This window comes from Gadus morhua, chromosome 12 (genome assembly GCF_902167405.1).
Source record: "Gadus morhua chromosome 12, gadMor3.0, whole genome shotgun sequence".
In the NCBI taxonomy this organism is placed as follows: Eukaryota; Metazoa; Chordata; class Actinopteri; order Gadiformes; family Gadidae; genus Gadus; species Gadus morhua.
In genome coordinates, this window is record NC_044059.1 from 8,630,283 (window position 1) to 8,655,928 (window position 25,646).

The following is a 25,646-nucleotide window of genomic DNA, read 5'->3' on the forward strand; positions in this document are numbered from 1 at the left end:
CAATACTCGCGAAAACATTTTGAAAAAAGACAGATCTTGCACACATCTTCTTGGAGGCATCTTTTCCATTGTTTTCTCTTTAAAACCAGTAACCGGAGGAATAACGATAATATGAGCTGACTTGAACTAAGGGACGTGGATAACAAAAGCATACCTTGTGGATGACTCCCAGGCTGGCGGTGGCTGTGAACTTCGCCCAGTTGGTCGCTCTTGCTAGCCACTCCAAGTTCTCTCTGGGAAACGGCAATAAAAAGTCAATCAATTCATGAAACGGATAACGAATGAAGGCTATCCTATATAAATGAACCCCATGCCGAAGGTAAAACAAAAAGGGCCATACCGGAGAAACTGGTCACTTGTGGTTCCTGTGTGCATGAAGGAGTTGGCTATGACCGTAGCCGTGTGGCACACCGAATTCCGCACTGCATCCTGAGCGAAAAACAAAATAAAGAAAAATCTAAATCAAACAGTACACCTAGCACAGTACGCATTATTATGTAAGCTCAACCATATGCAGGTCCTCAAAAAGCGGTGCAATGGATTAAAATTAGAGCTGTCAGTTAAACGCGTTATTAACGCCGTTAACGCAAACCAATTTTAACGGCGTTAAAAAAATTATCGCGCGATTAACGCAATGTTTTATTTAAAAAAAATAAAAAAACTTTTTTTTTTTTTTTTTTTTCTTTGGCTCAAAACATAGAAGCAGTAGCCTGACTGCTATGTTCAAATGACATTTGTTCAAAGCAGTCGTTTAATTGCACTATAGGCTCTTTTTTTGTATCGTCCTGTTTTGATCAGTATATGCCAATGTTGTTATCAATAAAAAATCATTTGCACAAGGCAAGCCGATGCACTTCACCATGCTGATAAGATAATTAAAATGAGAAGAATTCTGGGACAAAAAAATCAAGGGATATTTAGCATAGAAAAAGAATTTGCGATTAAACGCGATTAATCGTGAGTTAACCATGACATTAATGCGATTAATCACGATTAAATATTTTAATCGCTTGACAGCTCTAATTAAAATATATTCTTGGTTGAATATTCAGAGGCTTCTTCTTCTGTGCGTTTGTCGATTGGTGACATCAAGAGGTTTCCTTATGCAAAACCGCAGGCTCCAAAGCAGCGGCCTTTACCTTTGTGTTTTTGAGGATCATCAAGTCTGTGTTGTTGTTGCGGATGAGGAACTGCAGGTGAAGCTCGATGGCCATCTCCCCGCTTAGGATCTTGATCATCTTGGCGTTCTGGTCTTTAGGCTCCTCCTACATTGCAAAATACGGCCAGAGGTCAGAGAAGAGTCTAGTTGGGTTAATCAACCCAAAAAGCCAGAGCTAATGGGACAGTAGATCGTTTGGTCTCTGGTGCATGTATATTATAAACGCTCACCACTTCTGCAGGCTTCCCAGCAGGAGAGCTCCCGGCCTTCTCTTCCGTCTCCATTGCCTCACTGGAAAAACACACCGGTAAACGGTCATCATTTGTTTTGCCTTATTAAATAATAGTTAAAAAACACCCAAAAAGGCTTATAAAAAGACCATTCAATTTATATAGCAATGGACAAAAAAATAATTAAAAAAAGTTTAAATAGTTTTGAAGGAAATTTAGTCACTGAAACACAAATAAATCAACCTGCTCCCATTCAATGCATTTCCATCACAAACTCTTATTCTGAAAGCGGCCGCGCACCCGTCTTTGTCGGCGGTGGGCACAGTGCCTGTGTTGGTGGAGCCGGGCACGGAGGGGATGGGCGTTCCCACGGTGCGCAGGTTCTGGATGACCGAGGAGAGGAACTGCTGACTGGCGCTCTCGTACAGGTCGAAGCAGATCTGGTAGGCCATCAGCAGGTTGTCCTCCTTCACCAGCTTCTCCAGGATGTCGCTGACGGCCTGGGGGTCGTCCAGGAAGATCAGGCACTGCGCAGGGAAACAGCGGGGAGGGAGAGAATAGGTTAGATAGCCGTCAGAACCTTCTACATCAATTGAGGACCTCACCTCTCGTTCAGACGGTCGGCCCGAGTTCAGAGTTCACCACGGAGGAGAAGTAGAGGAAGTTTATCGATGTCCAAAAGGGTAATCCTCACTAAACGCTGTAATGCAAATTTCCAAACGTTCTTTAAAACCTAAAGTTGGGCAGTATCATGGTAGGCCAGGGTATTTAGGAATACCACTAGTAAGACTGGCATCATGTGGACTTTTCTATTTATTTTGTTTTTATAGAACCCATTTCAATCCATTGATGCGGAAGAATTGCCGGATTAGGTTTTACGGTAAAAGTAGCAGTTCCTGTTTTTCTAAGACATGCCTTTCTCCGTTTCATGCCAAATGCTACCATTGACAGAGTACTGGCAATGCTGTTGCAGTCCTTTGTTGTCATTGCCCGAAATTACAGGTTACATAAAAAACCTGAAGGGTCAGTCAAAAATCGGTATTTTCACCGATCCTTTGATTTAACAAGCAGTCTTGCTACCCGACACGCCGAGTGGTCCTGTCCAACATACAGGATATTATGTTCTACCATGGTTTACAATTCCTGCAAGTAAATTGGTGGAATGGAAACACTGGTATTTTGACAGCTCTCATGGCCCATACATGACCCCCTTTTGCCCTTAAACGATGGGCACAAGCTGAAAGGGGCTTCTGACAAATACATTTAACTCATGTCTTACAGGGGAAAAAAGGTAAGAGGAAGTTAGGTTCTGACCTGACAAACGTTAATGAAGTCTGGCTTTTCCAGGTTCATGTAGAGCTTGACCAGAACGCGGAGCACCTCGTTGCGGAAGCTCTTGTTCTGCATCAGAGACATGCACACCTTCAAGCTGTAGGCCAGCAGGCCGCTCACGTCGTTCTGCAGGACGGGAAGAGACATGCAAATTGTTATAAGGGGAGACCATGATTATGATTACGGGCTACAGGGGCTAATCCATTACCATTGGTGGACCTAGTTTCCGTATCCTGATGGTCTATTAATGTAGTAGAATCGTATTTTGGTTCATTTCAGATGCAATGCAAGGAAAATAATTTTATAGATTTAAATTTGTACATCTTTCCTATCCTAGTAATGATATTTTGCACGGTTTGCACAATTTGTATTCATTTAACAAATTTACATCCATTTACATTTCACAATCTTATTTTTCTTAAAAAAGGCGAAGTCTGCGAAGACTAATCCTTAACCCAGTTCCAAACGAGGCGTGAAATTCAAACTACTGACCGATTCCAAGATGGTCTTTTCAAAGATGTCCAAGCGCCGGGTCTCCAGGGCGATGCCAATGGCCTGCTTGTACTTGTGGTCGCCGAGGCAACGCAGGAACATCTTGTTGACGATGCCCTCGAGGCGTGGGTCGATACTCTTTTTCTCCTCTTCCTCTGGCAGCTCGGCGTTCTCCACCCGCAGCTTGGTGTAGTGGTCGATGCATTTGGCTGGAAGGCAGGACAGCACAGGTTCTCTCATTTAATTCTTCATATCCATACACAATTTTGAGTTCACAATTTCACATCTTACACTATTTATGCAGATGGTTAAAAGAATACACCATGGGGTGCCATCTTGAGTGCCCAACGGGGTGTGCTCTCACAATACCCAGCAGGAAATGTGAGTATTGCAGTTGTTTATAAACAGTGCAAGAGCAGTATGAAAACTATGTATAAAGAAAACACTAAATGTACTAGTTTCGCAAGGGTGGGGCTATTGTCACAACAGTGGATGTTCTGCTGAGAACATCGTGCTAACTGTAGTTGGACGCCCTTCCTTTTAAATAAATTGAAGGAGCTCAAAGTGTGTATCTTTCCCAGTCTGAAATGGAACTTGCAGAAACCACGGCTCTTCGATTGCATTTTTATTAACTGATAAATAAGGTTTAAATCATTAAAAACAACTATTAAAAGCAAAACTACAATACAGTTTTGTTTTTTGCTACAATGCCGGTCCATTCATCGGTCCAAGTCTGTTAGGAAAGACCTTAAATGTCTAAAAGTTTCAGAAGACAGTTTGAGAGTAAAAAATAAGGTGCTTTTCGAACATTGCGCAAAGTTTTTATGAAATGAAACGGCAGTATTAGCCCTATTCAGCCGAAGAGAAACAGACGGGTGCTACTGCGGATGACTTATTGTCAGAAAAGGAGAACAATGTTTTTTACAAAGTATTAAATTGCCGACCACTGCACAGAGTGCGTTACACACATCCAAGCAACAGCACAACTGGGGCAAGACACAGAACCCATGAGGTCAATGCATCCAACCGTGGACTAACCCATAACTAAAGGGAAGTTTACTTTTAAACTAAACAGAAGTTAAGTTTATTGAATATGAATCTAACAAGGGAGAACGTGTTAGATGTGTGGGACTGTAACAGAACTGGAACAGTAGAGCAGGATGGGCTGGACAATGCATTTTTACAACAGTAGGGAGATTGGGAAGCAATGCTGGACATCCCACATATAATCATGCAGCAGATTCTTTGTCTTCACTTACCAATAATGGTCTCCACGTACTCTGAGTCGTCTGTGACGTTGAAGAGGTCACCCGCTCCCAAAGCGTAGTTGAGGGATTCCTCGAAAGCCCCCAGGTGATAGAATACCTTTGAGGCCACCAGAGCGGCAAATTCTCTGCTCCTAAACGTCTCATCCTCGTACAAGACTTCACTGTAATACAGAGTCACCGGTTACATGACGCATTCCAAAGGAATATCATAAAAATCCGGTATGATTTGTTGACGCTTAAAACAGAAAAATGGGAAGCATGGTATTTGTGGGAGGGTAGGAAAGTGTTGGATAAATGAAATTGTCGAGTATTAATAAGCAAATCTGTTAACCAGAATAATGGGAGTAAAAGACAAATGATAAGGGGAGTATATTCACTTACATCTTGTCCACAGATCCTGAAATCTCAGCCCAGAAGTCGTTGACAATGGAGTTCAGCTTATGCAGCGCAAACTCCTGCAATGCACACACAAACATGAGCCATGTTAAAGGAGTTGCTTTCCCAGAAATAATACTGTATTGCAGAAGGCACCACACGCAAGGGAAAAATACAGTGCGAAATAATTGTATAATTAAGCTTCGTTCTGATCCATTAGAATATAAATAAAACATATGCAATTATACAGCAAGAGTAATAAAGATCAAACTTTTTACAACGTGGTTACTTTGAATGCATACAGCATCGATGTTTTTTTATAAAGGATCCTAGTTTGGCGTGTAGTTTCTGACGGGATATGTTATTTATATAAGTTGTATTAATAACTTAAGTTTATAAGCTGTGGAAGTGGGAAGCTGCTGAATGTAAATAAGTAACGGTGGGTCAGAGAGTTGAACGGAGATGAATCCGTCCAGCACGTCATTATAGCCTGTCATGCTAGCATAACAACCAGCTAGTAACAACTAGTACCTTCAACTGGGGCTCCTCCTCGTCCAGGAGGGAAATTATACCGGCTGAAAAAAAAACAGGTTACAAAATATTCGTTATTCGTTCTTCTTCAAGGAATCAGAATCGACATCTCACACACACACACACACACACACACACACACACACACACACACACACACACACACACACACACACACACACACACACACACACACACACACACACACCTCCTGTAGTGAGCCTGTAGCATCACTGACCACTGATCACTGATGTTCGACGACAGCGCAGTGCCACAATGTTACGTTTGAATGATCATATTCCTCAGACATGTTAAAATACCACGTTGGTTCAGAAATGTCTGTTATTACTGTTTGAATACAACATTAGAACAGCGTCGGCTGGCTTTAGCCGGCTAGCCGACACCCGCTAACTGTGTGACTCAGCTAAACCAATGGCTACTAACAACGCCGTCTCTGCTTGAACGAAGGAAATGTGCTCCAACTTACCGGCAGATGTGATCATGTTTGTATCTTTGCTTCCTCCTCGACCCCACTAGACTGTTTTGATCGTCTGCTTCTTGGGAGAAAATGAAGAAGGAGGTCCAAATATCTAAAGTACAGCACATACACCCGCTGCTCAAGTTCTTTTTTGTCTAACTGGACAAGACCCCGTCAATGGACCTGTAATGTGAAATGCTGGTTTGTGCCTGGTTAAAAATAAAACCGATTTCCAACAATATCCCACTGAGCTCCTTTTAACACATTTTAAATCGTCACATTTTTGATAATAATTAATTAATATGTAATTGTGTTCATTTAAAAACCAAAGTACTCAAATATAATGTATACAATTTTATTTCACAATCCGGCTTCATGACGGCCTGCTTCGTGAATTGGCTCTGTAGATATGAAACCATCCAAGCTATATGAATGGCACATTGAGGCTATCCTTCTTCATGAACTCTTAATACTCTTAATCCTTTTTTTAATTAGATGTCATTGTAAATAAATATGAATGGCCTTGTGAAGAAGGGTTATACATAGAAGGGTTTAATATATATATATATATATATACATACATACTGTATATATATCTTTTCTTATGGATGATGATTTTTTATGGATAATGATCATCTAGGTAGGATACTTTTGCATTTATTTCTTCTGAGAAATGTCCTTATTGTAAGTCTTTGAATAGAAGCATCTCCCGACCTAAATGCCCTGAAATTTAATGTAAATGTCAATGTTTTTATATGTGGAAAATGATTTTTATAGTGAATTAAAAAAAACCATATAGGCATCTGCTATAACACCTAAAGGCCTATTAGTCACCGGTCTCCATCCATGGTTTTACATGGTCATTATTACCACATGCGAGTGGCTGATGCTGAAAACCGTACATCAGTGAGGGCAGAAACCAGGACCTAACAGCATCGTTACTATAAACATGGCTGACGCTTCAAAGGTTCGCAATATCATGAACATTGAACATACCTTCTTGTGACATGCTTTTGGTGTAGTATACATGCACTCATGGTAGTCATATCATAAAAAAATATGGAAATATGAGTGCTGTGTTTAGTGTTGAACACCCACTAAATGGTATGCTCAAAATGTGTTGCCTTATTGTGTTGATAGATTTTTTGATGTTTCTTTTTCTGGCATTTCTAACGAACATTTAAGGTTTTCTTTTCTCTGCGAACGCTTTAAAATCCATTACATTGTTTGCTAGTTTTTATTTACATAAAAATGCACACTATGGCAGCATACATGATCATAAATAAAGGTTAAAAACAATGTGTCACATTTAAATCACAGTTTTGTCACATTAGTGCAATTGTTAATTCTCCTCATGAAAGGCACACATTTTTTACATTAAGAACATTCTTTCTATTCCTTCGTGTTAAAAAATGTACAGTTTACGTTCCCAATATATTCTCATTACATTGTCTTTTCTTAATTTAGCTCATGAACTAAATTAAATACATAATTAGACTACATATACGTTAAATTCTCTCTATGTTGAATTGTATATAAAACCTTTTGACAAACTATGACTAATATAAATATCGTCAGTGGCCTTCAGCTAGCAGCTGTATCTAGACTTCTCTATGAATGTAAATGTAATGACAGTGGAACACAATTTGTCAGCACTGGCTAGCAAACGATAAGGTCCCTTGACGACAGAGGTGATGTTAACCTAACAGTGTTAACATTATGGCAACGTTATGGCGTCATTTATGGGATGTTCGTCCCATGCTGTTGGGCCCGGGGGTTAGCTCAACAGTGAAAATAACATCCAGTCATTAAGGTTTCTCCAATTCCCTTGAGTCACGTGTCACCATGTTAATTATCCACAGCAGTTTTTCCCCCTTGTGCGTGCGATCCAGTTGACACAGAAAAGGTTTTAAGAGGAATTCCTTCTTCCAGACTTCCTGCATCACCTGGAAGAACAATACAACAGATATCATGGGTCATATGTTTTTACTATCGGTCTAAAGATGGTGCTTGAAGAGTATAACCCGTCAGCATGCATTAAGCTATAGAGACAAATCCTCCCCTCACTGCTCCAATTAGGAAAGAATGAAGGGGCTCAATGCGTGTATCAATAGCAGGACGAGGAATTAGAAATGATAGAATAAGAGTCATCTCATACCACATGATTGTTCCATCTTTTAATCCACCCAAGCAGTGTCGGATAGCATGATATGTGTATGAGGAAGAGAATACATACTCCCAGCAGCCAGCCCAGACATAGGGGAATGCAGATGCGTCTCTACCTCTTTCCTTACTGGTTGGAGAGCTGCAGACATGGCCCCGTGGTTCTCTCCTGACAGGCCATGGTAAACACCTGCTATGCCACTTTGAGGAGTGAACCCCATCCGTTGTATGGTCTGAAAAAAGCAAAAACAACAAGTGTTAGACCACTTGGCGGCTCTCTTGAGGAGCTCATTTCTGTTTCATGAATACCCCTTTTGTTCCGGGGGGGGACATTGTAGTCGAGCCTGGGAAAAATAAACTTCTGTGCATTGATGACTGGTCTTGTGAGTGTCATGACTGACCTACATAATTTGAATATTTTGGCCGGCAGGCCACACAAGGGGAACATTTGTGATCAAACGGACGTTGACATCGCCTAATTGAAGAAAATCACATTATGTAAAAGGTTTAAACAAAAGGTTATAGGCCACCTGCTGCTTGAGAAGAATACCAAACCCTACAGGCGTTTTCCTTGATTTCAAGGATCTTGCTGTTCTGGTTTGGTACAAAAGTGCCAACCCAGATCGCCTCTTGCAGCCGTTTCCGAAAGACTGAGCGAATTAGATGTTCAAGGAATTCCACGCATTGACGCGTGTCGCCACTTTCCAAAGTGGTGTGGACCAGACCCAGCAGCACGGGCTTCGGGTTCGCACGTTTCGTACGTGCACGCACGTCTTTCAATATTTCCTTCACGCACGCTTTGTTGGACAATCCCTTCAGGAACTCCTGACTAAAAATAAATATTATAACAGGTGAGGCTATTGTTCTGTGCAGGCAACTCATGTTGATGCTTTTGGTTGCCGTTCTTTGAAGGTCTCCGTTGGGTTGCGGCCGAAAGTCCTCCCCCGTTGGCTTGACCCCGATTCCCAAATCCACAGACGACTCGGTGAGAGGCTTTTCCTTAGGTGTGGTTACATCGAGCGTTTCAGTCTCGCACACGATCCCGTTTTCATTGAGTGAGTCGCCGTGCTGACAGGACGGGCTCTTCCGTACGCTATCGTTGTTGTTCCGGCCAGCGTTGTCACCTGCGGTCAAATCTGTGGACGTGCTGTTAAACATTCCTTCGATGAACTCCTCCATGATTCCAGTTTCATTCTCTTCGGTTTTGCGTGCCTCACTGACCAGATGCAGCTTCTCTTTTCCGCCGATCTGAGAAATTACCTTTTGAAATTCCCTTTCCTCTGTGGAAAGCGTCTCATCTAGGAAGGTCGGGCATGCCATGATGCCCGTTTAGCACTAACACGAAAACACACAACCGATCAGCTTGTTAAGTCTTCCTCAAATAAGTTTATATACAGAGGTCATTCAGAAACGACAACCCCATCCTCTCATAACCATTGAAAGTGCAGGTCCGGACTGAGCACCGTTCCACGCATGGAGAAAGGAAATGACAGAGAAGTGGGCGGACCTCTAGGTACTATTCACAATGCTATTGGCTATTAGCCGACTACGTTTGATAGGCGGGGTTATCTGAAAGTGCAACGTATACAAATGATAATTGCGAGTTAATCTTTAATTACACATCTCCACACAACAACAATGTTTTCGTACGTTTGTCTTAACATGGTGATAGGATCGAGGCAATGACATTGACAGTGGACCATACATGAGAACATACATTTAGGGTTATGGTAAGTTGTTCGATCTTTTCCAATGATCTGTAAATAATTGAAGCGATCCTCGCGCAGGCATGGAATGATGAAATCTCAAGGTGCAGAGTCCACTGGCTTTATTCCTAATATTTGCGCTGAAAAAAGTCCATTCTCCCCCCCTACGTTGTAGAGTCCTAGCTGCTGAAACAGGAAGTATAAAAGAAAAAAAAACACCATTGACATATTTTTTTTATATTGTATACTTTAGTATGTTTTACAAATTAAAGAGCCACTATTACAGTACGTTTCAATATCGAGGTTTTTCTTTTGTCACCCCCACTTGGCAGTCAACTCAACTACCTCTACTACCAACTGCTGTAATCCTATAATCCTTCCCGGTCTATTCTTCATTTCAAGGTGCTGTCAATTTCACATTCCAGCCAGCTTGATTAAATTTAATTAAAGAAAAAAAGTCGAATAACTTTAGCCAAGCAAAAGCCCCACTTGCTTCCCACATCATTGAGTGAGGCCACTTCATTGTTTACTGAGGAATGAATGATAAACCAGAGAGGTTGACCAACACTAATAAGGAAAAAAGCACCATGCCTGACCTTTAGACTAGGCTACGTGATTTTTGAATGGCAGGACTGGGGGTTTCTGCACTCACTGAGATTTAAAACATGGATTATAGATCTGTATGAAGCTGGCCAACCGCGATGTTTTACTGTCTAGCAGCAACCCTGAAGTGCAGCAGTGTGCATACTGAGTGTGCTGACCTCCCCGTTCAGGGCCAGGATTAGCTCTGGGTCCAGGGGACCTCGGGCCGAGACGCGGAGCGTTAGGCGAACTGAAGCAAAGGGAAAACAAACAACAGAGCAAAAGTTCAATGCATTGTATCCGAATGGTAAACGTCAATGCACACCATCCTCTGTTGCATTTCAAGGATTTTTTAACTCTTGTTCGGTTGCATTTTTTGTTTTCATGCAAACTCTAGTATAGGCTACAGTATTTTCCAGTTAAACTTGGCATCCATTCAACATATTGGCTAGCTTCAACATATAATATCAAGAAAAAGAGATCAAGATACACAACCTGTAATTTTTTCCGTTGACATCAGGTCACGGAGGGCGGACAGATGAGCCATTGTCAGAATATTTGATGGCACTTTAGAAATACCCTGGATTACAGTCAAGTTGTCGGCTGCAGCAGGATATACAGGAAAAACTGTGAAAATATCACACACACACACGCACAAACACACACGCACACACACACACACACAGTATTATCTTCCGAGGTTATTAGTTTGTAACGCAATCCATTATGACCTTCAACAACAAGCAGGCGCAAAGCACAGAGATAAGTTAGAAATGGATTAAGAAATGCAATCAGCAAATAATTCTTTCTGTTTTTCATGTGATCTGGTTGCTGCTCCTTCACCTGCCCCAGTTCAGCCCGTACAGCCTGGAACCTGAGACATTATTCAGGTGAACTGGGTTCTCACAGAATAACAAAAAAAAAAAATAATTCCCAGCGTTGTTCATATTACTACTCAAACACATCTTTTATGAAACACAAAAGTTAAAAAGTACCATCTTCTAAGTCATCTCTCTGACAGATCTAAGACATTCCAACAGCAACATACATTATAGGTATTACAACAGCTAAAACAGGTTTTAGAACTTTGCTTTAGATCTCTTACCTTTTGCATTCAACATGTCATTTCTGAGTAGTAACAAGGAGATTACCAGTGCAACATTAACGAGAGTACTGGTTCCTGGCCGCAGCGACATAAAATAGATGTTCTTTCGCATCATTCTGAACAGAGCACGCCACCAGACTTTTTCCCCGAGACTCACGGCAGCAAGAACTAATGGGAGTTGTTAGTTCAAAAGAGACCCAACCACTCCGGAAGTTTAGGGTTTCACCTTTCTACATACTGGGATTGTATGGATCCGGCCCCATTCTGTCCCATAGAACAACAGAACTTTACTCAGTGTAGTCAAATAACAAAGAGGGGATGAACAAAGAGTTCAAAACATGAGAGTGAATTAAACCATCAAAACCAAATATGCTGCTTTCTGTTGTACTGGTAGTTCTCACTTGTGCTATGAAAATAAGGTTGAATCTAATCTAATGAAACATGCTTATGCTTAAAATTATTATTGTTTTGTTCATCTTTAATCATGAAACTGCAAATATGAGTCGAAAAATCCTTTCATATCCTACATGCTGAAAAAAAGTATTTTACTCATAGAATACTGAAGCCCTGGTCCCCTGTTTCAATCATCCAAGCCTGATACTGACCAGGTCCAAACACTGGTCCCAAATCGGGTTCTATTTGTTACCAGTCAGTTTTAGAAAACATAATTATAGACATGTACAAGGCCCTGAACGGCCTGGCAACAGCATACATTATCAACCTCCGGTGCCCTATCATTCCAAGAGATCCAAAATACAAAAGGGAACGGGGCGTTTAGTGATGCCACCTTCAGGTTGAGATCTTGTTTTACGTGCATGCTATTATTCCCTTTCTTGTACTGTATTGTGTTTGTACTTTCTGCGTTGCCTGATCTTTGGCTATACTCGTTATTTCACTATGTTTTTTTCCCATTACCACGTGTTTGGTTCTCATTAGGGACCTAAGGAAGGATTTGGTTTGCATTCTTGTCATACCTTGTGTTGAGCCTGTCTGCCTGTTAGAACTTAAAATCTGATGTTAGTCCAACCTTCAGATTTTGACAGCAGCAAAATTGAATTTAGGCCACATTAATGCAAAGCCTCAGCCTGTATATTTATTTGTTAAATTGTTGTCTCTATATGTATATATACTAAATATGTATATATGTATTTATATAGACACTATATATAGTGTCTTAGATTTCAATTAACTAATCAACATAGTTGTGTCTATTTTAGACAGCAAAATGGATAAACGTGTGATTCTAACAGTGCAAGCCAGTACTGACCAAGTATCTATCTACATTTGAAGCTGAAACCTCGGGCGCTTGGAACCGGGGTCTCCCGGAATTAACACCTTCTAGACAGCCAGGGGCTCCTGCTCCTTTCCTTGGGCTTGTTAATTACTGTTGTTGCTCATAAACTAAATTGTAGGACCACTGGGGAAATAATGTCTCTCCATAGTCTCTACAATAAGGTGCAGGACCTGGTGGTCTATAAAGAGCCAGCTCTCCTGGGCTACATCCAAGCTGGCATCATTGAGGGGTGCGGACCACTTACAAGTCACTGAGACCAGCCCACCCAGATGGTACCCCCTTCCCCTGTTTGTGCCAATAACCCAGGGAAGAAGAAGAAGATATGGAGAATATGCTCTTCTCCCAGTTCCTTCCTGGAAATCTGGCAGATAAACTATGCCAACACTTGGCAGAATGGCCGCGCTCTATCAAACTGTTCAACAGAGCTTTTACAGCATTGGGCCTTTCTGCTCAGGTCAGGCGTGAGGAAGAGGACAACAAAGAGACTAATGGTCTCTTCTGTCTGGCTGAGAACCCTCTTGCACTAGTGTGGCAGCCTACTAGAGAGTGTGCCCTGAAGACTTGTTTGTTGAGGACACTGATTCTAGCAAGTATGTGTCCGGTGATAAGAGTCCGCAGAGAATAGCAGGGTTACAATATTGGCAATATCTTCAATATTAACAACGTAAAACCGCAAACAAATAAATGAATAAAAATGAATATAATGATCTTTATTGTCAATATACTCTGAAACTGAAATTCCACATGGCTTTTCTCGATGTAGTTAAACATCTAGGACAGAAATTTGATACATTTCGATTATCCATATTAAACAATAATATAAGAGATAGAAAATGTAGAAATGTCATTCAGAATATAACGTTACACATGCTTTAATATCTAGCCAAATAATAGCAGTACTAGTACCATGGACCTATTAAAGAAGACTAGTACATGAGAACCCCTACAGGATGCTGCAGGGTCACTTCTGCTGAAATTACCGGCTACATTAACTCGTATGAATTAGTTTGAAATGTATTTGTAAAAGCAAATGACGACACCACGCAAAGTGGCTCTTATTTTGAAACAGGAAACGTGGAAACAACGTTGCCATGGTAACATGTATACCCTGCCGGTGATTAACAGTTAGCTTAGCTAAATTTAATAACAGCAGATTGACGAGCGATGGAAGGACAAGACACAGGCGGAAATACGTACCATTTGCGACCTAATTATCAACACAAGTGAGTCGATGAAGTGGATCAACCAACTGGCGAGATATTAATCTCTTTGCTTATTGTGACGAGCAAAATAATCAGCTTAGCAACTAACTATCCGATGTTCTAAGTCTCACCAAATACTCTCTTGCAGAGCGTCTGTGTAAAAGGATGAAGCAGCTCTTATGTTAAAACAACAACAATAAGAACATCTGCGCTCCAGTTGTGTTTTGTTACTAACTAAATCACCCAATGCAGATTTAAGCCAGTCATTGTGAAGGCGTGTATTCGTGAGATCTTGCGGGAGCAGTTGTCCGGAGTGCAGTATGAGCCCGAGGAGGTGCCTGCCCTGTCTCGCGCTCTGGCGGAGAGCATCAAGAACAAACTAAAAGGTAAACACACCCTCTTATCATTGCGTTACACTATGTTATCTCTGTATTTGTGTTTGTGTCTGTATCTGTGTGTCTGTGTGTGTTTGTGTCTCCCTCTGTCTCCCTCTCCCTCCCTTTATCTGTCTCTGTCTCTGTCTCTGTCACACACACACACACACACACACACACACACACACACACACACACACACACACACACACACACACACACACACACACACACACACACACACACACACACACACACACACACACTATTATTGCAGCATTTGCATCAAGGTAAACCTTTTGGTATCTCCCTCAACAGATGCTGGGTTTGAACGATATAAGTTTGTGGTGCAGGTTGTGATTGGGGAACAGCGAGGAGAGGGAGTGAAGTAGGTGAAATCAAAAAACGCGTAACACTTGTTTGGAGCAGTGATTAAGTATATTTGACTGTACTAAAAAGGATCATGGTATTCGTATGCGTATGAGGTTATTCGAACATGCAGCCATGTTCAAATAACCTATCATCCTTCTTTTGTTGAAATGTAGAGGTATTGTATATCTGTCCCTGAACTACCTTTTTATGCATTCCACCAGAATGGCTTCGAGGTGCTTCTGGGATGCAGACACGGATAGTTATGCAGAGGATTTGTTCATGAATGTAAGCTCCTTCTATTCATTCTCTGGTTGCTTGCGGTCTGGGCCAAATGAACCACACGCATGATGGTGGGGACCTACTCATCTTGTCACTGTTTTCCTCCGCAGGAGAGTCTGTTCTGTGTGGCGGCGGCTTTTGGATGTTATCATTACTGAGAAGAATCTCTGAGAGCCAGGAGACCCTTCATCCACGTAGCCGGACCCCCTGAAACCTGCTGAGACTTCCTCTTATACATGCATTGTGTGCTGGTATTCCGAGAGAGCGAGCAGTGGCACCAGAAAGAGAAAACATGATTTTTTTTTTTTACATTAACGCTTTCTGTTTAAATTATACATTTAAATCTAACTGGTTTCTAAGAATTCTTGTAAACATATTTCTGATTATGTTTTTTTGTAATTAATGTGTCTAATAAGCAACACTTGACCTTCCTTATAGGCAGTTTCTTATTTTCTTGGCATCAGATTCAATGTTATTCATAATTGTTTTAAATACATTTATAATGGCACATATTGCGTTTTTATTGTGAAATTTCAAGTGCAACCAAGGAGTCTCTCCCAACTACCTGTAACATGAAAGGAAGATGGCAATTCATAAAACCTTGGACCACACTTCACTGCCATGGGTCAATATCCACCTAGCTCTCCTCAGAGGTGTCCAAATTCCTATCACATCAGCCACCACATGTCTGACATATACTGTATTACAAGGAGGAGACACCAATTATATTTCACAAACAGCCAAACTATTATTTTGGAATATTTTCAGAATAACGAGCTGTCGCTCTCATGTGTTGAAAGACGAAAATGGCTTTGACTTTGTGTGTTTGTGGAATTAAGTTTCCCTTGGATTGAAGACGAGGTCAACTTAATATGTTCAAGAGGCTTGGTAATTAGCAGCAGGAGCGCCACTACCATTCATTGTATTTGATGATCCTCCAATTAGAAAATCATGTGCTCATGTGCACACTTTTCAAGTGCTCCCTGAACCACACTGTCAAAGGGTTTGTGTCTTAATTAGCCTGCATTTTCTGAAACACACGCACACACATACACACACACAGAGACACAGACAATCAATAGATAAGTCTTCCAATAATCAAGACAAAGTTCACTTAAAAAGGGTGCAAAGAGCATACATTTATTACACATAATAGCCATTTATAAATCTGTTTTACAATCTATTGAGAATAATATGGATGGAATGCTGGAAATATTTATCCAACCAATTCACACATGCTGCTTTTGTGTTCCTCATCTTGAACCTCCTTTTCTGCTGGGTTGGGGGTCACATGTAAGATGCATCTCAGGACTTGATACTGTGAATGAAACTGGGAGAGAAGGGTGCATCTCAGGACCTGATAATGTGGATCGAACATTGCAGTTTAAATAAAACATTGATTTTCGAGTTACCCAGACGACATAGGAAGACGGTAGGCCTATATCACGCCATAGCGCTAGGTGGCAGTCATGTAACAGTTCCAGAAGGTGGTACAGAAGAACAGTTGTGCCCTTCACAACAGCAATCATGGCCACTGCCACGAAAATTGTCCAGAAGTTGCGGAATTTATTATCAGGGGTAAGCTGCCATTTAAATTAGATCATATTCAAACAAAGCAATGCTGATAAATCTGTTGTGCCGATAAACCAGTAGATTCACAAAGGCTACCAGAGACTCGTAAACAGGCCTGTGTAGCCTAGCATAATGCCAGAAAATGACATACATAGGTTATAACTCATTTTACAGTCTGTGTATAATGTAATATAATACATGAATCTAGTTAATCTGTTTATTAATGTCCTACAGCATGACCTGCAAGCTAAACTCCAGCTGCGTTATGGCGAAATAGCAAAGAGGTAAGACTTGGTATCCCTTTATACATTATATTGACGTCTTACATTCATTCCCCATGTACTTGAAATTATGCCATATCTTTGTCATTGTATTGTTTCTGGTTAAACTGTTTCCACCGTAATTTTAATTTACTTTTGTGGTAAATGTTTTGACCTATGATCCTCTCCAATCTATGTGTATAAAATCGGCGTAGTTACACCTGCTACAACACAATACGTGTATGTCTCTGATGTGTGCAGGACCCAGCCTCCCGCCAAGCTCCCAGTCGGCCCCAGCCACCAGTTTGCGGGCAACTACTACCACACCAGGGATGGACGCAGGGAATCGGTTCCTGCCACAGTAATCATGTCGGCACAGAAGGCCCTCACTGCTGGGAGGTAACAACCAACGATCTCCCTCACAAGCCAGGTTTCAGACCGACATTTTTTACCAGCATGGCTGAAATGTTACTAGCCATTTAGTCAAGATTGATATCCAGCCCTGCTCACATCCCATAATTAAACCCCCTCAACGCCCATCCTAACTTAGACTCGCACTGATATATTGATTTTGTGAAATGGAGGAACAGGTCCTATTTACTTGATTACTCCAATGGTAGCATATTAAACCTCAGCTCAGCCCTCAAAGTGAATTCAGATACAGGTCATAAAGGAAAACGTTGGTGATTAGGCATCTTGCGCAAAGATAAATACAGGTAGGCTTGCCGACATTGGGGATCGAACACCACATAATTATCCTGTCCCCCTGACACTTACAACCAAGGATGTACTGAAGGAATTGCAAGAAAGCTAAGCCCTTTCGCACATTCATCTGGTCCGCCTTATGAAACATTCCAACGTTGTACATTGGTTTATATATATATCTCACCTGCATGTGTTTACGCTGCAAAGCCAGTTAGGAATGACCACCTTACCTGGACCATAATGATGAACCTTGACATTAATGCCTTGCTTTGTGTATTGCGGTAGAAGGCATTGATTTTCGCTAAGTAAAGAAGTATTACACTGCCAGGATGATGTATGCACCCTCTTTATGTAAGACCCGTGTGATAAAAGCATCCTCTACATGCCATGCTATAGAGGCGTATAGTCCTACTATAAAAAAGTTTCCTCGGAATTGTTCTCTTCATTTGCTTCTTTTCTCATTCATCTGTGTCATCTCCTCAAGCCAAGTTCCTGACGTTCCTGCAAAGCGGGCCGTCACCCCTGGCAACGTCCCGAGGGAGCTGACGCTGTCCAAAGATGAGCCCTACCTCTAAACTCATCACAATCCTCCACTACCCGCCCGCGCCACCAGGGGGCGTCTAAACGTCACAGGCGGACCGTAATGGAAACCGCAGCATCCTGTTTTGAATTCTGTATTATAGAAAATGTTAATAAAGAATCTTATGTCAACCGCTGCCCCTCTTTGAATCCTGTGCTGTTCATTGTGGAATATTTGTTTTCCGATTATGCTTTCTTATAAGAAATGTATACTCAATCCATTGTCTGGTTATTTACTGGAGTAAGTGGTTCATATTTTGAAAGTTAAAAGATGTTTAACATATTGTGTGAAAAATCTGTTCTGAAATACTCTGGTATATAACGTGTGCCTGTGTTCGATCATAAACTATACAGATTGGTTAAAAGGGTACATTTCCCCCAGGGGAGCAACCAAATATATATCTAGACAGTTGCTGTAATAGCATCTGTTTCAAACTGAATCCGGTAATATAATTGCGATTGAAACTGAAAAGATGAAATACTTTTCAACAGTACAGTTAGGCCTGCCATCCATGGATGTACGAGACCCTCCTGCCTTGCAAATCTGCGTAAGCAATGCTTCTTAACATAAGTTATGTGTGGGTTTATATCCGAGGGGTGACATGCGGAAAGTGTGACGTTATGTATTATGATTTAAAATCCCCGCCCATTTGTAGTCCACATCGGACACGTCATTCTCATGCGCCGCAACAACATCCAAATGTTGAGGACGCAAGCATGGACCACCTTCATGGAAGATTTATCCTTGTTCATATATTAACTTACTGTGTCATTTCAGGTGAGGTGATGCAATCTTTCTGTTTGACGTGCGTATATTTTAAGAACTCATTTCTGATGATGGGATTGCATAAGCGCATTCTCTCCATACTTATGCAGGCAAGTAGGTGTTTGCTTGACTGTTGTGTCTTAAGGCTTTTTGTCTCCAAGCTGTACCAAGAAGTCTCAATTGTGCATAATGTTTTTTGTCGCAGTTAAATCGCTCGAAACGAAATAAGGTGCCCATCTGTGTCATCTCCTCAAGCCAAGTTCCTGACGTTCCTGCAAAGCGGGCCGTCACCCCTGGCAACGTCCCGAGGGAGCTGACGCTGTCCAAAGATGAGCCCTACCTCTAAACTCATCACAATCCTCCACTACCCGCCCGCGCCACCAGGGGGCGTCTAAACGTCACAGGCGGACCGTAATGGAAACCGCAGCATCCTGTTTTGAATTCTGTATTATAGAAAATGTTAATAAAGAATCTTATGTCAACCGCTGCCCCTCTTTGAATCCTGTGCTGTTCATTGTGGAATATTTGTTTTCCGATTATGCTTTCTTATAAGAAATGTATACTCAATCCATTGTCTGGTTATTTACTGGAGTAAGTGGTTCATATTTTGAAAGTTAAAAGATGTTTAACATATTGTGTGAAAAATCTGTTCTGAAATACTCTGGTATATAACGTGTGCCTGTGTTCGATCATAAACTATACAGATTGGTTAAAAGGGTACATTTCCCCCAGGGGAGCAACCAAATATATATCTAGACAGTTGCTGTAATAGCATCTGTTTCAAACTGAATCCGGTAATATAATTGCGATTGAAACTGAAAAGATGAAATACTTTTCAACAGTACAGTTAGGCCTGCCATCCATGGATGTACGAGACCCTCCTGCCTTGCAAATCTGCGTAAGCAATGCTTCTTAACATAAGTTATGTGTGGGTTTATATCCGAGGGGTGACATGCGGAAAGTGTGACGTTATGTATTATGATTTAAAATCCCCGCCCATTTGTAGTCCACATCGGACACGTCATTCTCATGCGCCGCAACAACATCCAAATGTTGAGGACGCAAGCATGGACCACCTTCATGGAAGATTTATCCTTGTTCATATATTAACTTACTGTGTCATTTCAGGTGAGGTGATGCAATCTTTCTGTTTGACGTGCGTATATTTTAAGAACTCATTTCTGATGATGGGATTGCATAAGCGCATTCTCTCCATACTTATGCAGGCAAGTAGGTGTTTGCTTGACTGTTGTGTCTTAAGGCTTTTTGTCTCCAAGCTGTACCAAGAAGTCTCAATTGTGCATAATGTTTTTTGTCGCAGTTAAATCGCTCGAAACGAAATAAGGTGCCCAGCGCCCTACAATTGTAACATGAGTTTGGCATGATGGCTTGGCCATAAAATATGAATGACCTGTGTTGCTTTGTTGAGGTTGGTTTCGCTGTGCTCAATGGTCACCCTGTCAACCAGGAAAGGTCATCACAAGCCTTTTCTCAGTTTTTGATCGTAATAATGCATTGTGTCTATAATGATATTGCATCAATGAATGAATGAATGAATGAATGTAGTGATAAGTGATACATCTTTAATCGAAGGAATCAGTTAAACTTTACTTTTTGCGTCTGCAGATCTCTTAAAGCTCTCGTTTATTTGTAAGTTACAGCAAATCTCTGGCCACAAGCCGTTACTCATTGTCTTTTATGTTTTGATTGGTTAACTGATTCAGCCGAAAAGGCGTGTCCGGGCTTCTCGTGTGTAGGGGGCGGTTGTGTGTCCAGCACCTCGCTCTGTGACGGCTCTCTCTCCGGACTGTCCCGACGGCTCCGATGAGTCGCAGCACAATTGTGGTAAGAAGACGAATCAACAATTAGGACCACCCCAAAAGCTAGAACACTGACATTGGCTGGGTTGCTAGTTCAATCCCACGGCTCCTCATGATGCTGGTGATGTGCAGACAGCTGCTTTGCATTGCACACCTGAGATTCATAAAGGTGTATGAATGGGCAGGGCTGTGCAACTAAGTGCGCCAAAAAACATTCTTTTCTGATATCAAGTCAAGTTTTGGCTTTAAGAAAATTCTTCACTATCTATATATTCAAATTGAGGAGATGCTAATTTGGTCAGCCAGTGCAGTTAACGATCAATTAATCAGTGATACTGTTATCGTAATAATGAAATAACTCTTATTGGTGTTTGTATCCCTGCTTGGTATTTAAGCTTTTCCACAGAGTTGGATTCAGAGCAGATTAGCTGACTGTATTTAGGTCACTTCTTACATAATTCCAGAAGAATTTAGCTTAATTTGTCTGTTATGTTCTTCAACAAACTTCCCCATAGGAAACTTTTGGATAGGGCACTAGAAACCCCAGCTGAGACGCATTTGACTGTTGTACAAGCTAGTGTGCTGTTATTCTGTAATCTTACACCATTCATTTCCCACTGGAGGCTTACCATGCTGTCTCTGCAACAGTGTTATGTCAATGTTTAACTGTTTGGCTCCAGGCGTTTTCACTATGAAAATTCAACTTTAATTGCAGTGTATATATATAAATCTCTAGTCCGCGGTTATGTTTACTGCTTTGACTGTTGCTCTTCAGAATTGCTCACTTTATCTCACAGGATATCTCAGGATATCTCTGCACCGATTCACCGTGTGACTAGATCCACAGTGTTGCGTTGACTGCAACTCTAGTACTCTAACTCTCTAACTTTATCTTTAACTCTCTATTGATCAGTGTATAACAGTTTCTGTACAGGAATGTTCACCGTATTGTCTAACTGCAGAAGGGTTCACTTTAGAACTGTGTCTCTGCAGTATGTATTCACCATGTCACTGCATCCACAGTGCTGTGTTAAGTGCAGCTCTAGTATTGATCAGTGTATAGCGGTTTCTGTACAGGACTGTATGGTCTAACTGTAGTAGTGTTCATTGTATAACCGTATACCTACAGCAGTATTCACTGTCGTTCAGCAGAAGTAAATCAGTATGTAACCTATCCCCGCCGGCCGTAACGTTCATGGTGTCACCCTCTCCGGCAGGAGGGCGTCGTTGTCAAGGCGACGAGTTTGCGTGCAGCGGCGGTCGCTGCGTCCCCCTGCGCCACCGCTGCGACGGCGCCGACCACTGCGGCGACGGCAGCGACGAGGCCTCCTGTCTCAACTGCACCTCGGACGCCTTCCGCTGCCCGCCGTCGGGGCCCTGCCTGCCCCGCGCCAAGCTGTGCGACGGACGGCCCGACTGCCCGGACGGACGGGACGAGGGCGGCGTCTTGTGTCATGCCCCGCCCCTATCTTCGTCTTCTTCTTCTTCTTCATCTTCATCCCCTGCCATCGCTTCGTGCGGCTCCTCAGAGTACGGATGCAGCGACGGGTCGTGTTTGCCGTTGTCGTGGCGATGCGACCGCTCCCCGGACTGCTGGGATGGCGCCGACGAACAGGACTGCGGTGAGTTGAGCTCGGGTCCCGGTTGTGTGTCGGTGGTCAGGGCGTTGAAGACCTGAAGGCCACGGGTGTAATCCCAGACATGTCTATTCCACAATAGAATAGTTGTTTAAAAGATTTTTGACTCCATCAAGTGGTGACTTAACGTATGTGCAGGAGGGAAAAACAAATGGCCATACAATTAATTTCAGAAACATCAGCCGAGGCATGAACTTAGCTAGCTAAATTTAAACCTTCCTCAATGTAATGCGCTTTCAGTAAAAGCAACTTGATGGATTTGAAAACCACCTGAATATTAATCATGCGTACAGCTAAAACTGTTTTAAACGTTTTAAAATAATAAAAGTAAGTGTAGCAACCAATAATGTAATAACGGCCAATAACGTAATAACTGCCAATAATGTAATAAAGTTGTTGAGACAATAATGTAATAACTTTTTGCCAATAATGTAATAACGAATTACGTTATTGGATGGTAAAGAAGTAAAGAAGTATTACACTGCCAGGATGATGCATGCACCCTATTTATGTAAGACCCGTGTGATAAAAGCATCCTCTACTTGCCATGCTATAGAGGCGTATAGTCCTACTATAAAAAAGTTTCCTCGGAATTTTTCTCTTCATTTGCTTCTTTTCTCATTCATCTGTGTCATCTCCTCAAGCCAAGTTCCTGACGTTCCTGCAAAGCGGGCCGTCACCCCTGGCAACGTCCCGAGGGAGCTGACGCTGTCCAAAGATGAGCCCTACCTCTAAACTCATCACAATCCTCCACTACCCGCCCGCGCCACCAGGGGGCGTCTGAACGTCACAGGCGGACCGTAATGGAAACCGCAGCATCCTGTTTTGAATTCTGTATTATAGAAAATGTTAATAAAGAATCTTATGTCAACCGCTGCCCCTCTTTGAATCCTGTGCTGTTCATTGTGGAATATTTGTTTTCCGATTATGCTTTCTTAGAAGAAATGTATACTCAATCCATTGTCTGGTTATTTACTGGAGTAAGTGGTTCATATTTTGAAAGTTAAAAGATGTTTAACATATTGTGTGAAAAATCTGTTCTGAAATACTCTGGTATATAACGTGTGCCTGTGTTCGATCATAAACTATACAGATTGGTTAATAGGGTACATTTCCCCCAGGGGAGCAACCAAATATATATTCTAGACAGTTGCTGTAATAGCATCTGTTGCAAACTGAATCCGGTAATATAATTACGATTAAAACTGAAAAGATGAAATACTTTTCAACAGTACAGTTAGGCCTGCCATCCATGGATGTACGAGACCCTCCTGCCTTGCAAATCTGCGTAAGCAATGCTTCTTAACATAAGTTATGTGTGGGTTTATATCCGAGGGGCGACATGCGGAAAGTGTGACGTTATGTATTATGATTTAAAATCCCCGCCCATTTGTAGTCCACATGGGACACGTCATTCTCATGCGCCGCAACAACATCCAAATGTGGAGGACGCAAGCATGGACCACCTTCATGGAAGATTTATCCTTGTTCATATATTAACTTACTGTGTCATTTCAGGTGAGGTGATGCAATCTTTCTGTTTGACGTGCGTATATTTTAAGAACTCATTTCTGGTGATGGAATTGCATAAGCGCATTCTCTCCATACTTATGCAGGCAAGTAGGTGTTTGCTTGACTGTTGTGTCTTAAGGCTTTTTGTCTCCAAGCTGTACCAAGAAGTCTCAATTGTGCATAATGTTTTTTGTCGCAGTTAAATCGCTCGAAACGAAATAAGGTGCCCAGCGCCCTACAATTGTAACATGAGTTTGGCATGATGGCTTGGCCATAAAATATGAATGACCTGTGTTGCTTTGTTGAGGTTGGTTTCGCTGTGCTCAATGGTCACCCTGTCAACCAGGAAAGGTCATCACAAGCCTTTTCTCAGTTTTTGATCGTAATAATGCATTGTGTCTATAATGATATTGCATCAATGAATGAATGAATGAATGTAGTGATAAGTGATACATCTTTAATCGAAGGAATCAGTTAAACTTTACTTTTTGCGTCTGCAGATCTCTTAAAGCTCTCGTTTATTTGTAAGTTACAGCAAATCTCTGGCCACAAGCCGTTACTCATTGTCTTTTATGTTTTGATTGGTTAACTGATTCAGCCGAAAAGGCGTGTCCGGGCTTCTCGTGTGTAGGGGGCGGTTGTGTGTCCAGCACCTCGCTCTGTGACGGCTCTCCGGACTGTCCCGACGGCTCCGATGAGTCGCAGCACAATTGTGGTAAGAAGACGAATCAACAATTAGGACCACCTCAAAAGCTAGAACACTGACATTGGCTGGGTTGCTAGTTCAATCCCACGGCTCCTCATGATGCTGGTGATGTGCAGACAGCTGCTTTGCATTGCACACCTGAGATTCATAAAGGTGTATGAATGGGCAGGGCTGTGCAACTAAGTGCGCCAAAAAACATACTTTTCTGATATCAAGTCAGGTTTTGGCTTTAAGAAAATTCTTCACTATCTATATATTCAAATTGAGGAGATGCTAATTTGGTCAGCCAGTGCAGTTAACGATCAATTAATCAGTGATACTGTTATCGTAATAATGAAATAACTCTTATTGGTGTTTGTATCCCTGCTTGGCATTTAAGCTTTTCCACAGAGTTGGATTCAGAGCAGATTAGCTGACTGTATTTAGGTCACTTCTTACATAATTCCAGAAGAATTTAGCTTAATTTGTCTGTTATGTTCTTCAACAAACTTCCCCATAGGAAACTTTTGGATAGGGCACTAGAAACCCCAGCTGAGACGCATTTGACTGTTGTACAAGCTAGTATGCTGTTATTCTGTAATCTTACACCATTCATTTCCCACCGGAGGCTTACCATGCTGTCTCTGCAACAGTGTTATGTCAATGTTTAACTGTTTGGCTGCAGGCGTTTTCACTATGAAAATTCAACTTTAATTGCAGTGTATATATATAAATCTCTAGTCCGCGGTTATGTTTACTGCTTTGACTGTTGCTCTTCAGAATTGCTCACTTTATCTCACAGGATATCTCAGGATATCTCTGCACCGATTCACCGTGTGACTAGATCCACAGTGTTGCGTTGACTGCAACTCTAGTACTCTAACTCTCTAACTTTATCTTTAACTCTCTATTGATCAGTGTATAACAGTTTCTGTACAGGAATGTTCACCGTATTGTCTAACTGCAGAAGGGTTCACTTTAGAACTGTGTCTCTGCAGTATGTATTCACCATGTCACTGCATCCACAGTGCTGTGTTAAGTGCAGCTCTAGTATTGATCAGTGTATAGCGGTTTCTGTACAGGACTGTATGGTCTAACTGCAGTAGTGTTCATTGTATAACCGTATACCTACAGCAGTATTCACTGTCGTTCAGCAGAAGTAAATCAG

At 41.7% G+C, this 25,646-nt stretch overlaps 5 protein-coding genes across 6 annotated transcripts in view; 3 read left to right on the forward strand and 2 right to left on the reverse strand.

Annotated features, from left to right (window-relative positions):
• The window catches only part of psmd1 (proteasome 26S subunit, non-ATPase 1), a 36,927-nt gene extending 30,879 nt beyond the window's left edge, over positions 1 to 6,048 (reverse strand). Inside the window, exons 1-11 of the mRNA XM_030372290.1 lie at positions 5,875 to 6,048; positions 5,388 to 5,431; positions 4,863 to 4,936; positions 4,473 to 4,642; positions 3,214 to 3,422; positions 2,704 to 2,847; positions 1,690 to 1,916; positions 1,390 to 1,450; positions 1,140 to 1,265; positions 341 to 429; positions 155 to 233 (exon numbers count right to left, since the gene is read on the reverse strand). Of these exons, the coding sequence (XP_030228150.1) occupies positions 155 to 233; positions 341 to 429; positions 1,140 to 1,265; positions 1,390 to 1,450; positions 1,690 to 1,916; positions 2,704 to 2,847; positions 3,214 to 3,422; positions 4,473 to 4,642; positions 4,863 to 4,936; positions 5,388 to 5,431; positions 5,875 to 5,890 (1,239 nt within the window). The 5' untranslated portion in view covers positions 5,891 to 6,048. The remainder of the gene's footprint in view (positions 1 to 154; positions 234 to 340; positions 430 to 1,139; positions 1,266 to 1,389; positions 1,451 to 1,689; positions 1,917 to 2,703; positions 2,848 to 3,213; positions 3,423 to 4,472; positions 4,643 to 4,862; positions 4,937 to 5,387; positions 5,432 to 5,874) is intronic.
• Positions 6,049 to 7,088: 1,040 nt separating this feature from the next.
• Positions 7,089 to 11,727, reverse strand: LOC115556109 (uncharacterized). 2 transcript variants are annotated; one of them, XM_030373247.1, is made up of 6 exons: positions 11,422 to 11,727; positions 10,812 to 10,943; positions 10,496 to 10,566; positions 8,559 to 9,920; positions 8,148 to 8,261; positions 7,089 to 7,811 (listed from the first exon to the last, which is right to left on the reverse strand). In XM_030373247.1, exons 4-6 carry the CDS (start codon positions 9,346 to 9,348, stop codon positions 7,714 to 7,716), a joined length of 1,002 nt encoding a protein of 333 aa, XP_030229107.1. In that variant the 5' UTR covers positions 9,349 to 9,920; positions 10,496 to 10,566; positions 10,812 to 10,943; positions 11,422 to 11,727; the 3' UTR covers positions 7,089 to 7,713. The 2 variants fall into 2 exon arrangements, with proteins under 2 accessions (XP_030229107.1, XP_030229106.1); XM_030373246.1 differs by having other exon boundaries at positions 8,559 to 9,917; positions 11,422 to 11,721.
• Positions 11,728 to 12,100: 373 nt separating this feature from the next.
• dynlt2b (dynein light chain Tctex-type 2B) lies at positions 12,101 to 15,450 on the forward strand. The gene is made up of 5 exons (XM_030373248.1): positions 12,101 to 13,938; positions 14,170 to 14,303; positions 14,610 to 14,679; positions 14,885 to 14,948; positions 15,053 to 15,450. Exons 1-5 carry the CDS (start codon positions 13,880 to 13,882, stop codon positions 15,098 to 15,100), a joined length of 375 nt encoding a protein of 124 aa, XP_030229108.1. The 5' UTR covers positions 12,101 to 13,879; the 3' UTR covers positions 15,101 to 15,450.
• A 930-nt stretch (positions 15,451 to 16,380) lies between these two features.
• ndufa7 (NADH:ubiquinone oxidoreductase subunit A7) lies at positions 16,381 to 18,195 on the forward strand. The gene is made up of 4 exons (XM_030373249.1): positions 16,381 to 16,520; positions 16,749 to 16,798; positions 17,036 to 17,173; positions 17,964 to 18,195. Exons 1-4 carry the CDS (start codon positions 16,470 to 16,472, stop codon positions 18,052 to 18,054), a joined length of 330 nt encoding a protein of 109 aa, XP_030229109.1. The 5' UTR covers positions 16,381 to 16,469; the 3' UTR covers positions 18,055 to 18,195.
• Positions 18,196 to 23,665: 5,470 nt separating this feature from the next.
• Positions 23,666 to 25,646, forward strand: part of LOC115556105 (low-density lipoprotein receptor-related protein 8) — a 28,292-nt gene continuing 26,311 nt past the window's right edge. Inside the window, exons 1-2 of the mRNA XM_030373240.1 lie at positions 23,666 to 23,799; positions 24,392 to 24,508. Of these exons, the coding sequence (XP_030229100.1) occupies positions 23,739 to 23,799; positions 24,392 to 24,508 (178 nt within the window). The 5' untranslated portion in view covers positions 23,666 to 23,738. The remainder of the gene's footprint in view (positions 23,800 to 24,391; positions 24,509 to 25,646) is intronic.